Below are 15,037 nucleotides of genomic sequence, written 5' to 3' on the forward strand. Positions count from 1 at the left end.
AAGCTCCACGTCATTGTTTACTGGGGGCCAGCTGGTGTGAGAACCAGCGGCAGGAGGGAAGGATCGCGGGAAGCCGTGGTGTGCGTGGACCCGCGGCCTCCCCAGGCGAGTGGCTGAGTAGCACTCCCGGCTAGGCCCACCCGCCCGCCGTGCGGCTGCAGCGCGGCGCCGCCGGCCCAGCCCGCCCGTGCAGGCCGCAGCCGCCGCCGACTGGCGCGGGGCCTGCTGGGGGCGCCGCGCGGCCTCCGCGGAGCCGAGCACTGAGAAACCACAATCCTCAGGAAGGGGAGGAGGGCTCTGGGCTCCGGGCGAGAGACCCAAGAAAAAAGCCGCTGGAGGCGGCGGCGGCAGGGAGGGAGTGGCTGGAGGGTGCGAGACAGCCGCCCGCCTCCCAGGTCAGCCCGGAGATCTCCCTGCTGGTTCCCTCACCATCAGAGCCAGGAAGGGACCCTGGGGTGGGCAGAATCAGCAAGCCAGCGGGCAGAAAGGCCCCAGGCTCCTCAAGGTCTACCACAGAATGGATTTGGGAACCGCAGGGCTTGCTCACAAGGTCCACGGCTTATCCTACAAGTTTCCAGGGCTTAGGAGGTCCGGAAGGGATCTGATGCAGCCAGCAGGGAGGAGAGTGCCTTTCTTCGTCTCCAGACTCGACGGAGGCAATACCCAGGGCATCTTGGACCTACCGAGGCTTCTCCTGTGAGGGTCTTGGGCCTATCCTGTAATCCCCAGGGCTTCCAAACCTAAGCACAACCCCCCAGGGTGGACAGGTATGGAGCAGAACAGGCAACTAACTGGTTGAGAGGGTGGGTCAGGTAGGGATCGTTCCTTACCTTCCAGGCTCAGTATGGAGAACCCTAAACGCATTCTAGGACCACGGGAGCTTCTATAGAATCCAGGCCCATTTCACAAAATAAGAGGTTCCTAGCCTAAGAAGGAATCCCTGAAGTGGACCAACCCGTTTGGAGTAAAACAGGAATCGTTGAGTACATTCTGGGTCTTGGCTAAGTGCCTTCAGGATTTAGGAATTTTCCCCGAGGAGGAGCTAAGGATTAGCCACACCTGCCCCGCGATTCCAGGCCAGACAACCAGACAGAATGGAGGCATAGCTGACAGCCGGCTGAGAGGGAGCTGACAGTCCTCATTGCCACGAGGCTTAGCTGGAGACAGACAACACCCCCTCCCACCACCACCACCACCACCCTGGGACTGTAGAAGGACAATAGTAGAAACAAGGAAACCAGTTAGGAGCCCATGTGGAGATAATGGTAGCTTGGCCTAGCATGGTAGCTGTGAAGCTATTGAGAAGTGGTCACATTTGGAATATGTATTGTGGGAAGTGTCAACAAAACTTTCTTAGTGATTAGATGTAGAGAATGTGAGAAAGAGAATAATGAGGAACAATGTCTAGATTTTGAGTCAGAGCAATAAACACTTCATTGACTGAACTGGGAAAGAACAAGTTGGTGGAGCAGGGGGACAAGGGTAGCAAGAAGCAAAAGTTTTGTTATTGGACATATTGTTTAAGATTCCTATTAGACATTTAAGTGTAACTGTTGAAAAAGCAATGGATATATGAGTCGAGCCCAGGGAAGAATCCTGGACTAGAGATAAAAATTTGACAATCATCATATATACATGGTATTTAGGGCCATGGGACTTAGAAAAGACAATGGACATAAACAGAAAAGGGTCTAAGGCTGAGCCTTGAGGCGTGCCAAATTTTAGAGGTTGTGTAGAAGAGGTGGCAGGGAAGGATACTGATAAGGAGTAGCCAGTGAGGAAGAAGGAAAACAGAGAAGAAAGAGTGATCAACTATGTGAAATTCTTCTGAGAAGACTTGGATCTGGAGAGGAATTTGGGGGGGACTGATATTATTACAACACTGACTTTTCCAATCCATGAACAAGGTATAACTTTCCATTTGTTTATTTATTTGCATCATTGTTAATGTATCAAAACAGTGGTTATAATTTTCCTTCTACAAGTGTTATTAGATTCATTAATATTCCTAGATCTGTCATTTTTGTGTTATTGCAAAGGGTATTGTTACAATCTTAAGTGATTATTACTAGTCTCATAGCTATAATAGAATAAAAACTGAAAGACTTTAAAGATTTATATACTAAGCTTGGCAATGGAAAACATTAAAAAAAAAAAAAAACTAGGAAATTGAATCTCCAGGCCTCCATAAGTTCTTTTAAGTATAGAGTTCTTTGTTAATGCACACTGGTGGTAAAATGGGAGCCAATAAAATTGTTTGCTGTCCTTCTTATTTTATTCCCCATTTCTTGGTTTGTTTCTAAATGTGTGGTCAAAACTTCCAAAGAGTAAGAAGCTCATCTTCCTGCCTTCTCCCTTCATCTGCATATCACACTAAGCACATACTCCTCTTCAACCCTTAGACTTACAGAGGATAAGAAAGAATAAATTGCGGAGAGGGAGCATATGTTAAAGGTAAAGATTCCTAGATGTGGTATTGGAATTAATAAAGAGAGAAAACCTCTAAGAAAGACTAGAAATAACTGGTTCGATTCTAGAGAAACAAAGATAACTTCTTTGAGAGTATTCAATTTTGAAGCAGCAATGGCATGATCTCCAGTGAAACAGCACTCATCGGGAGCCTGACTGTGACTTTGAGGCCCACTTCTTCTGGAAGGGCAATAAAAAGACCTTGAAGAGAAGAAACAGACAGTTTACAAGTACTATATTTATTTTAGGAAATAATTGCTCTCTAACTTAAATTCAACCATATATCCTGAAATTTTACAAGCTTTGGTCACAATAAATTAGAATTCAAATCCTAGCCCTATATTTAAATAGCTCCTTGGATTGCAATTTCTTATCCCAATTATCTTTCATTCCCCTGTGAAATCTAGATCATGGCACATAACTAAATTTTATTGATTGTTTTCCTGTACCAAAGCCTTATTTGCCTTATGCAGATTATTTCACTTAACCATAATGCCTGTTGCTGTCATTGCCTCACAATATCAGTAGGGTGGCTTTTAATATTTTTTTATTATATTCATCAATTTATATAAGTATTGTCTCCCCTCAGGGTTTGGTAAAACTGTCTAGGCCTGGTGCTATTTTTAAGGGTAGATATTTGGCTACCTTTTCAGTTTCTCCTGTAGTTATTTTTTATTCAGGGATTCTATTTTTCTTGGATCAACTTTGGTAATTTGTATGGAAAAGTCAATATTTTGTCTACATTTGCAAATATATTTATATCAAAAATATACATCATTTTAAATATCTTCTATATCTAATGTTATTTATTTGCTTGTTCTCTTTCAATATTAAATTGACCAAATGATTAACCCTTTGATTTTCTTTTCAGAAAATATCCTTTGGTTTTTTGGTTTCATTGATTAATTCAGTTTTGGTGGAGTAGGGAGGTATGATCTATTCCATTGATCCTGAAAATTCCTTTCTGTAGTTTATTCCTTTCACTTTCCTAAAGTTTTTGTTGTGTTCCTTTATTAGCTTTTGAGTTAAATACTCAATTCATTATTTTCAATAGGTCTTCTTTTCTTTGAAGTGCATTCTAAAGCTATGAGTTTTCTTCTGACCACTACATATAGGTTTTAATATTATCTGCCAAGATGTAGATTTCATAGTGGAGGAAAAGATAATTGGGATAAGAAATTGTAATTCAAGGAGTTCGTTAAGTATAGGGCTAAGATTTGAATCCTAGTTTATTGTAACCAAAGCTTGTGAAATTTCAGGATATGGTTGAATTATAGTGCTTTCATTATTATTTCTAAAAAGTATATAATTTTTATTTTGATATCTCCTTTAACCCATGTGCTTTTTCCTAAGAGTATAGATTAAGGAGAATATGTTAGTTATTTTATTGTTTTATAAGCAGGGAATATGTCCTGTATCTTTTTCAACCCTTGTTGAGATTTCATTTGCTATTTCACTCATGGTCAATTTTTGTCAACATTCCATGGGAATTTGAAAATAATGTAACTTTCCTATTTTGAATACAAGATGGTAGAGGTATGGGTATAGTTATGATTAATCTTGTTAACTACGTTCTTCACATCCTCTATATTCTCAGTAAGTTTCAGTCAACTTCATCTGTCAATTCCTGAGAAAGGTATGTTAAAATCATCACTGTGATTGTTGACTTTTCAAAAGTCCTTATGTGTACATTTCTGTGAGTACATGCATCTGTGTGTACCTGTGTTAAATGCAAACAATTCATGATCATTCTTAATGGATCACTACTTTTATGAATATGAGATATCCTTCTAGTGTCACGTATATGTATTTTTTACAACTACATCTTTTTTACTTCCGCAGTAATAACATCTACATCTTCTTCCTGAATAGAACATAAATCTTACTCAGCTTGTTTTACTTTTCTTCACTCTTGTCCTCCCCAACCTCCTTTCCATATTATCTAGAATTTAATTCCAGACTTTCGTTTTGATTTTTTTTAAATCAAAACTTACATTGACTTAGCAATATGTTTTACCAGGTACAAGGCCACATTTACTTCTGGTATCCCACATCTTCCCCCAGAATCTTTTTTTAATTCTTGCTGGAATACAACTCTAGTGCTTCTTTCAGAAAGAGTCTGACAATTCAACCACACTTAAAACAATAGTTTGATTGAATATAGAAGTTTAGTTTCAAGTACTTTGGGAGGCTGAGGCAGAAGAATTGCTTGAGCCTACGAGTTCAAGACCAGCCTGGGCAATATAAGGAGACCCCATCTCTAAAAAATAAAAACAAACAAAAAAATTAGCCAGGTGTGGTGGTGCACACCTGTAGTCCTAGCTACTTGGGAGGCTGATGTAGGAGAACTGCTGGAGCCCAAGAGTTCAAGGCTGCAGTGAGCTATGATCGTGCCACTGCACTCCAGCCTGGGTGACAGAGCAAGACTGTGTCTCTAAAAAACATTTTTTAAATTTAAAAAGTTTAGTTTCAAAATCCTTTCCCCTAAATTTTTAAAAAATCATGCTTCATTGTCTTATATCCAGTGCAGCCCAAATGAGAAGTCTGATGTAAATTTGACTTCCAGTTCTTTGTTAGCATTTTCTCTGAGTGTTTTTAGAACTTTCTGTTTAACTCCTTGTTCTGCAATTTTGTCACCATGAATCTAGGTGAGGAGTCTTTTAATTTCATCCTGTATATTCAGCATTCAATAGGACCTTGCAGTCTGAGGATGTACATATATATATATTTAGTTCCTGTGAAATATCCTCTTTTTATTCATTTCACCATGACTTTGGTTGTATAATACATAACAGTAGGGGACGCCATTGGCAAAGATTATGATTTAAATGATGTTTCCTGAAGTTGTGCAATGCACAATCAGTAAACTTTATTAGATAGATATTTATTTCTTATATTTCCTCTATTCCCTCCTTCTCAAACTTATGATATTGATTTTCAGACATCTGGATCTTTCATGTCATTTAAATTTTCTTTCATATTTTTCATCTTTGTATGTATTTTTTTGTATGGCTTTGTGGAGGAATTTCAGGCTTGATCTTTCAGCTCATTTGTTTTCTTTTAACTGTGTCTGTCCTATTCTGGATTTAGCCCTTGTTGAATTTTTATGTCAATAATCAGATTAAAAATGTCCAAGATCTTTAATTTTTCTTGCATTATCCTCTCTTATATCTCTGAGGATAGTAAGTATACTTATTCTGAGGTCTCTTCAGTTAACTCTGTTTCTTTGGGTTCTACTGTTTGCTGAGTTTGGTGTCTCTGATTTTATTGGCTCATCCCAAATGTTTGATGATTCTAGGTTATGTGTTTGCCTTTGCCTGGGGTATTCCTTTGCTTGTGCCTGTGATGAGGGATGGAATATATCATATAAAATTGGGTAAGTTTCCAGTAGTCTTTTCAGCATAGGAGCTCCCAATTACCTGGTACATTTTCCTGCTCTCTGAACCAAATGACCACACTCACTGCTGGGGTCAAAGACTTCCATGGCTTGTTACATTCCCCAAGGCAGGAGAGAGGTGGATATGAATAAACCTTACCGGCCGTTCCTGCTGTGGTACCCAAACAGTCATCCTGTCACAGTTGCCCCAAGACCAACTTTTGCTTGCGGTATCCTATTCCTAAGACTGGATAATTTTTTTTGGTCCACTCATCTGCAGAAGTCCTCTGTTGCACTCTTTACTCTCATCCCATCTGTCATCTTTTTTTGTCAATTTTCTATCATTTCTAGGAATTTGAGGTGGAAAATGCGAAGAATGCAACATATTTTCAGTACACTGTCTTGAATCAGTAGCTATTATCACTTGTGTGGTAGAGTTAGGAAACTTGCATGGTACTCAATAGGACTTCCCTACTACAAACATCAACTAACATTTATTGAATTGTTTATTAAGTGTGAAACATTCTAAGCATTATTATATGTATGTACTCATTTATCCTTCATAAAAACCTTATGAAGCAAGCATTACCATTATTCCCAATTTTAAGATGAGAAAACACATTAAGAAACTTGCCCTAGTCAAACTACTGAAAAAGAACAGAACCAGGCTATACACTAGGTGGTCTGTTTCAAGAGCCTGTACTCTTTACTATATACTAATATACTATACAATGGCATATCTATAAGATTTTAGGAACACATCATCCCTTTACCCTGCCAGGAAGGGTCAAATGCATTTACTTTGACATCTCTATGCTGTAGGGGGCTATATTTCCATCCATTGACTTAATCTACATGACTTAGTTCATATATACTAATATAATCTATATATTATTTCCTCATGCCAAGAAGAATAGTCACAGCTTTTTTGGCTTGCTTTGCTTTTATAATCTTTGAAACTCTACTTTTCCCCCACTGTATATGATTTACATATATTGATCAATAAATATTTCTCTATTATGCTCCTTTCCCTCCCAAACACATCCCCACAACCATAAATACCATGAAATAAACTTCCCTTAGACAAATGAAAAAGTTTCATACCTTTTTTTATCTAGGCTAAGTACTGGAATTCAAGTTTTACCTTGGTTAACTCTCTGGCTAATCCTAAAATTGTATTCTTCTCTACACATACTTGCTGTTTCTGGGGAAAAAAAGTTATTTAAGAATAATTTCTATTAACTAATACCTTGATAATAATGTGAAAAAATTATGAAAATCAGAATTCAAACTCCTAAAAAGATACAGGAAAAATCTCCTACAAAGACACTTAGATAAGTAAAATCATTCAAATTTTCATAGTGCAGCAAGAAGAGAGTGAAGAAACCTTAAGGAAACAAGGATGTTTCCTGGTTGGAACTAATCTTATGGTTGATAATCATAGGAGTAATCAGCATACCTTTCTCCTGCTCATTATTCTACATATATAGTATGAGTCTTGAGTAAGTAGACAGCCAAACTAGATGAAATATAGTTCCAGAGAGAAATTTTAAGTAGTTTAAAGCCCAACAACCCTAGGATCTGGAATTTTCTTCTTAAGAACACTGAATGACTGTTACCCAGGGTTATATCTGTGGTGTGTCTGAACTGTTTTACACTCCCTTCTGGCCAAGAGAGTTTTCCTGCAATGCATTTAAAAATGATAATCCCACAAACTGGAAACTAAGACTTATGCAAAATTAAAACATCATTGCCAAGGAAAAAAACGTCAAGTTCTTATTTTTAGGTATAATCTATGCCCCTCAGTGTTAAAACCACTAATATCAAAGGAATGATATGGATTTTCACCTACTTCCAGTTAATTTATAATTATTGCCTTTAATCATGTGAAGCAACTGAGATAATTTGCTCCTTCACTTCACTCATCTGCATCCTTCATTTCTTGCCACAGTATTCTTTCCTCTTGGTGCCTGGTGCTGCTCCAGTCCCTAGACATCTCTTTTTCTTTCTCTAAATATTCAATCAATCTCAAGCTGTATTACCTCTTAACCATTCTTGGGACAGTGGACCAGCATTCAGGTTTGGATTCTCCAAGGAAAAATATAAGGAACTGCTCAAGCTCTAATAGTTCTTCTACTTTGCTGTTTCTAGCTTTGGCCATCCAAAGCAAAGTCCTTGCATTGGTTAACAGTGAGATACTCTTTAGCTTCTTAAACCTCTTTTTAGTAGAACCACCTGAAATATTAATATGTCATCTACTGCTTAGTGAGTTCTTGGCCCCCCAGAAAGAAATTTTGTGGTCTTGGGACTCTGTCATCTTACCTATTTGCCTGTTGGACTGTAATTTGAAAAAGAAAAAGTCTTCCTTGTATTCTTGGGAAAACTTTGGCTCCTGAATAGGTGAGACAAGAATAGGAACTTCACCTGGAAAATGCTGGAAACAATTGAACAAGCAGAAATGATCAACTCACTGACATTCTTCACAGAAATAGAAAAAATAATCCTAAAATTTATATGGAACCATAAAGACCCAGAATAACCAAGGCTGTCCTGAGCAAAAAGAACAAAACTGGAGGAATCATATTCCTTGACTTCAAATGATACTACAGAGCTGTAGTAAGCAAAACATGGTACTGGCATAAAAACAGACACATAGACAAATGGAACAGAATAGAGTACCCAGAAATAAATCCACACATCTATAGTGAACTTATCTTTGACAAAGTTTCCAAGAACATATGGTGGGGAAAGGGTAGTCTCTTCAATAAACTTCACTGGCCCAGAACTTTGTCTTGAGGACAAACCGGATGCAAGAGAAGCTGGTCAATTAGCCTTTTATTGGGAAGCTATGCACCCAGAAAGCACGGAGTTAAAGTAAGCAGGGAAGAATAGGTTTTACTGACATCAGCCTGACTCAGAAATAAAAAAGTAAATAAATACATTAGTGTTCAGATAGTATATAGAGGAAAATAAAGAAAGGCATGGGGATAACAGTACCAGGAAGTAAGTGGAGGGAGAGGAAGTGGGCTTGTTACCTTAGTAAGATGGTCAAAGAAGGCCTTAATAATAAGTTGTTAAGGTACCTTCTAAGTAGAAACCAGAAAGAAATGAGGAAACAAGTCATCCAAATATCTGAAGAAAGAGCCTTTTGAGAAGAGGAAATAGAAATTGCAAAAGTCCTGAGATCCGAAGGCCTTGGTGTATTCAAGGAAGAGCAAGGAGAATAGTGTGATGAAATGCAGCAAACAACAGGGGGAGAGTAAGAGATGCAATGAAAGAGATGTATGTGCGAGCCACTGGAGGGTTTTCAGTTGGGGAGGAAGGTGTGGGAATGACATGAGCTGATTTCTGCTTCAAAAAGTCTGTTTCTAGGCCAGTTGCAGTGACTCATACCTATAATCTCAGCATGTTGAAAGGCTGAAGCAAGATTACTTGTGGCCAGGAGTTTGAGGCCAGCCTGGGCAACATATTGAAACTCCATCTGTACACACACACAAAAAAAAAAAAAAATTAGCCAAGTGTGGTAGCATACACCTGTAGTCCCAGCTACTTGGGAGCCAAGGTGGGAGAATCCCTTGAGCCCATGAGTTCAAGGCTGCAGTGAGCTATGATCATGCCACTGCACCAGAAAGAGACCCTGTCTCTAAAAAAAAAGTTTACTCTAGCTGCTTTGTGGGAAATAGAGACAGGAGAGGGCAAAAGCTGGGAGACCATTTAGAAGGCCATTGCAAATATCCAGGAGATGTGATGATGGCTTGGGGCAGGGAAATAGCAGTAGAGGTGGTGAGATGTGGTTGGATACTGGATGTATTTTAAGCCAAGAGGATTTCTGGATGAATTGCATTCGGGGTAACTAAGAAAAGGCTTATCCATTCACCATTCTAATAGTCACACCCAAAGAAAAGACAATCTCAGAGAGAACAAGAAAATCAAATGTCTCTCAGGCTAGGACCATGGTGAATAAAGCTCTACCTCTAACGACTTTGAGATGCTATAAACCAAGTGTGATGTGACTGAAATTGCTTTGCATTCTGCAGGCTGGAGGGTGGAACAGCCAGAACAGTTCTATATAATGACATAAAATAACAGTCTATGTGAAAATAGAAAATGTTTAAAGAGATATATTACAGTAAAAGAAAAATGTTACAACCTAGATAAGGGGTAAGGAATTAATAACCTCTAATCACAGAATAAAAATGGAATGATGGAGAATTCCATCTGCCCAAACCAGAAAATTAAAAAGTTGAAAGATGTTACCATGAAAATTGGGTACAACTAAAACTTTTTTAAAAATCCCAGAGGATGCTTGATGTACACTAGTCACATAGAAAATTCCAGTTGACCCTCATAGACTTGAGGAGGTGGGTACCTTTGTTTCTCCATCACTTAGCATAGTACCTGGCACCATATAAGTTCTCATGGAGCTTTTCTGAACTGTCTAACCAGATACAACCTTTCACTCTCAACTCACAAAACATTTCCTTCTGTCCCCTCTTTTGGGAATAACATATCTTGCTTAAATTGTAATTACCTTTATACCAGTGTAATCCCCTTAGATGCATTTGCATCTTTTTATCTTCTACCTCACTGCTTTGTTCATACTATATGTTCAATATATATTTGAAAATACATGATGAAAAAACAGCCTGCTTTTGCTTTTCAAAAGTTTATTAATGTTGACATTGTGGGACCTAAAATATTTTTATCAAGTTTTCTGTTTTTGCCAAGTCATACGATCTGTTATGGTTCAACTATAGTTAACGAAATGTAAAAAAACAAAAACCAAAAAAAAAAAAAAAAAACCCCAAACCACCAATGACATTCTTTGATAGCTCTTTATCCCACAAAGAGGTCATATACTTATTTTCTATCTGTTGTCCTGTACTTGAATTGTAAGTATCCAAATTCAATTGTATTAATTTCGACTTTTAGATCAGCTTTAGGAATTGTACCAGTTTTAACATAAATTCTCTAAAAATAATGACAGAAGATGAAACTGATCATTTTCTGTCATCATCTTTGTAGGTTTCTATACATACCACAATTCATTCACCAACCTTACAGAGATGACATAACCCATCTCAATGACATTTGACCTGACCCAAGCCAAACCCATTTCTACAATTGCAGTGCTCTCTGAATCTGACATTTGAAGCCGTTTTTCCTAATAGCACAAACCATTTTTGTCTTCTGAAATGCACCTTCCTCCTCATCCTTATTCAAAGCACTGGAAAAGCAGAACATTTCTCCAGCACCTCAAATCCAGGTGAAAAAGCTCCATTCTAATCTGATTGTTTTGGCTACAACCACATTGGCTGAAAGAAAGCTACCATGTGTAGTACTTTATCTACCATTTTCAGGAATTTTGAATCTCTAACAGTTGTTTCAACTGGGACAATAATTATTAAGGACAATTAAAAGAGTGTCCTGGGCTAAAGGAGCAAGAAAACATTAGGAAAAGTGAAGAAAAATAGTAGAGTACTTGAACCTACCACCGTCAGATCAGTTTTCTATAATAGTATTCTAAGGACTGGGCAGTCAGTCAATAAACTTTCATTGAGAAACTATTTTATTATAGGCATTGGGATAGCCTTTGCAGAATACCAAGAAGTATATGTCTCTATAGTAGAAGACAAGTTAGCAAATGTAAAAAAAGAAAGAAATTGAGGAACCAGGCTACAGTTCACAAAGCTACACAACTGTTAATTGTGCAAGGAACAGGGCCATAAGAGCTAGAAGGAGAAAGACTTCCCTGAGAACTAGAATGACATAAAAAGCTTTCTCAGAGTGAGACTTAAAGAAATTTGCATAGTCTAGAGAACTAAGACTGAGTACTAAAATTTAGGAAAACAAAAGCACAAAAGATAAATTTAAGATGTTAATATGTTACAAGACAGTAGAACATTTCAGCTAAGCTGGAAGACTAGCGAAAATAAGTACAATAATTGAAGAAGGCAAGTTTTATCCAGATAACAGCAGGCCTTCAGTTTCAGGATGAGATGGAAGTTAATCCTTTGGTCAATGGTAATGAATGATAGCTTTTAAGTAGTTTAGCCAGTCAGCAATTCTTTAACAACTTCAAAAGGGAATTCCTGACTTCAGGACCCTAGGCTAGGAAGAGATTGAATAGACTCTCTAATGGCTCAATTGGGTAGAAAATAGACCACTTTGGCCCTCTCACTTATGGCAGTAAAATGAGTTACTTTTTCCTACCATAAAATGTGCCATGTACGATTTCTTGCACCGGATATTTTGGATTCTCAGTTATCTTTCCCTGGCCTCTTATCTGATGGTTATCAGAAAAAGGCCGGGGAAAGATGACTCAATTGGGAATCTTAATTTTCCAGTGAAAAAAAGAAATCATATATACATTTTATGCAACTTTTAATTGGGTGTCAATTTGAACTCCTACATTATAAAATTAATAAAATTCATTTTAAGCACAAAGTTGTTACATAAATTCCAAGATTTATCAAGAATGACTTAATTTCAAACCTTGAGTGTCAAGTGAATTGTAAACTAAGATTTTTCCTATTGCCCCAAAAGCGTATTTGGTAAAAGAAACATCCACTAGCTTTTGTCAGGATCAGTCTTGAGTTACACAAGTTTTGAACTGAGAAGTCTTCAGAAATTCATCACACGTTAACTGTGGCCTTTTGTATAACAATACCATAAGTCCCCTCTCCATCCTCAAATTGTTTACTTTCTCAGAATATCTGTGACACAAGGACTCTGACACTCTCACAGGAGGACTAACATTTGAGGACCTAACATGTAAGCACCAAATATCTCCAAATCCTATTAAAACACACATGCCCTTGAGAACACTAAAAACCACCTCTCCAGATCCCACCTCCAACCTGACTGAATCAGTAAGTTTCAGGAGAGCCACCTGGAAATGTGTTCATAAGAATCACCTTGGTGCTTGTTAATCAGTAAAGTTTGTTACAGAACTAAGAGTCCTTGCCCTGGGGGAGATAGTCTTCCTGTGGAGAGCCTGTAAACAATCACGATGAGGCTACAGAATACTCAGCTTTCACCAAGTAAAGAGCAGTAACATGGGCTAGGCAGGATTGAGAGAAGGTTTGACCAAAATCAAGATTTAATCCTGAAAGTTAGGGAGGTCTTTGGGCGCTGACTCTCAGTTTCCACACAAGGATCAACATCATGGGCCAGGTAATCCTTTGTTGCGGGGAGACTACACTGTGCATAAGATGCTTAACAGTATTCCTAGCCTCTGCCCATTTAGATACCAGTAGCACCTTTCCAACGTGACAATCAAAAATTTTATCTCCACATACTACCAAATGTCCCATGGGAGTGAGAAAGCAAGAGCAAAAATCTCTCCCTGGTTGAAGTCACTAGAAGTTATGGGATTAGCTAGATCAGGATTTACAAGCAAGCCAGTGTAAGAAAGCGCATAACTGTGTCAAGACAAAATTTGTGACAAATACCTGCAGGTATAAAAATATAGGTTAAAATTAAGTAGCAAGTGGGGAAGAGAGGCAACTGGGGGCTTCCCGTCTGTGCGCTAGGAAAAAACTTAATCTCACCTTGTTCTTTAGTCTTAAAAAGAAAGCAAAAATAAAAGTATGGCTTTGGAGACATAGGCAGAATAAAGCGTGGGAAACACTCTTCCCTAAAAAGCACAACACCCAGAACCGTGCTCAAAGCTTTTCTCTAGATTGGCATACCTCTACAGCCAGATCAGGTAGGGACGATTTTGATTAACCATTATTAACAGCAAGACTCACATTACCAGACCCCACGAGGCCACCCTCGTCCTAGACTGAAAAGCGTTTGTGACCACAGTCACATGCTACTTAACCAAAAGCTAACCAACCACCTAACAAGTGTTTACAGCCACTTTTTACTGACAACTGAAGTGGCTCTGAAAAGAGCCTTTGGGGTAAGGTAGTTGATCTGTCTCGAGTGCCCCTAAAGCACCCTTACTTAGAGCTGGTGTACTTGGTGACCGCCTTGGTGCCCTCGGACACGGCGTGCTTGGCCAGCTCCCCCGGCAGCAGCAGGCGCACGGCCGTCTGGATCTCGCGGGACGTGATGGTGGAGCGCTTGTTGTAATGCGCCAAGCGGGACGCTTCACCGGCGATGCGCTCGAAAATGTCGTTGACAAACGAGTTCATAATGCCCATGGCCTTGGACGAGATGCCGGTGTCCGGGTGGACCTGCTTCAGCACCTTGTACACGTAAACGGAATAGCTTTCCTTCCGGCTGCGCTTGCGCTTCTTGCCGTCCTTCTTCTGTACTTTCGTAACAGCCTTTTTAGAGCCCTTCTTAGGAGCAGGAGCAGATTTTGCTGGATCCGGCATTTTCAACGAAGTGAAGCAGGAGACACCACAGGAAGTAATCCCCGACTACAACAAAACGGCCTACTTACGCGCTACTTATAGAGCTTGTATGCAAATGAAGGCTCACACAATGGTGCGTTTTTATTGGTTAATTCATAATAGTGTCGTCATAGAGGGGTGGGTCCATGTAAATAATAGATTGGCTATGCTTCCTTAGTGGTCATTAGAACAAGTCTTGTTAACCAATCAAAATGTTTCATTTCACACTAACCATTTACGTAAAGCGAGTTTCCCCTCTTTGAGGTCTTTGTTTAGTTGGATTTCACTTTCAATTGTAGGTATGAAATCCTAAGTGCTAGCTAAAGACAAGTTAACTTTTCCCTTTTATTCTATGTGGAAGTTTTGTTTTTTTCCAGTTTCTTGGAACAATACCTCAGCCTGCACATTGAAGTCTCTAGGCATTTACTTCCCTCCTTAAATTACTGCAACGGTTGCGCACCGCCTGTATTGTGTAATGAGGAAGATACTAAGTCTTAAATTACGCTTATAAAATTCCTGCAGGGTCTATAATTTAATACAGACTCGCCTCCACCCGTCCTCAGGATCTTACACATCTCAGGACTTAGCACAATGTCTGTTGCCCACAAGTAGTTTTCCTTACAGAATTGGTAAAGCTGGCGCTCTAGATTTAAACCAACATGTAAAGGCAGGGTTGGCGGGAACGAGAGACCACGCCTCTGCCGTTTCCTCTGCCGCGGGCCAAGTGACATGTGGATTCTGTAACGACATCTACCACTGCGCCAGCGTTCCGTAATCCCTCTACTCAGAACACCAGTGCATAACGGACGACCACCAGCTGAAAAGCTGGTACAGCTGCTCTTAA

At 39.2% G+C, this 15,037-nt stretch overlaps 1 protein-coding gene across 3 annotated transcripts; it reads right to left on the reverse strand.

Moving 5' to 3' along the window:
- Window positions 1-1,903: 1,903 nt before the first annotated feature.
- LOC123633894 (histone H2B type 2-F-like) lies at window positions 1,904-14,225 on the reverse strand. 3 transcript variants are annotated; one of them, XM_045544901.1, is made up of 3 exons: window positions 13,799-14,225; window positions 8,168-8,279; window positions 2,586-2,670 (listed from the first exon to the last, which is right to left on the reverse strand). In XM_045544901.1, exons 1-2 carry the CDS (start codon window positions 14,173-14,175, stop codon window positions 8,168-8,170), a joined length of 489 nt encoding a protein of 162 aa, XP_045400857.1. In that variant the 5' UTR covers window positions 14,176-14,225; the 3' UTR covers window positions 2,586-2,670. The 3 variants fall into 3 exon arrangements, with proteins under 3 accessions (XP_045400855.1, XP_045400857.1, XP_045400856.1); XM_045544900.1 differs by lacking the exon at window positions 2,586-2,670 and adding an exon at window positions 7,372-8,080; XM_045544899.1 differs by lacking the exon at window positions 8,168-8,279 and having other exon boundaries at window positions 1,904-2,670.
- Between the last annotated feature and the right edge of the window lie 812 nt (window positions 14,226-15,037).

This window comes from Lemur catta, chromosome 3 (assembly GCF_020740605.2).
Source record: "Lemur catta isolate mLemCat1 chromosome 3, mLemCat1.pri, whole genome shotgun sequence".
Taxonomy (NCBI): Eukaryota; Metazoa; Chordata; class Mammalia; order Primates; family Lemuridae; genus Lemur; species Lemur catta.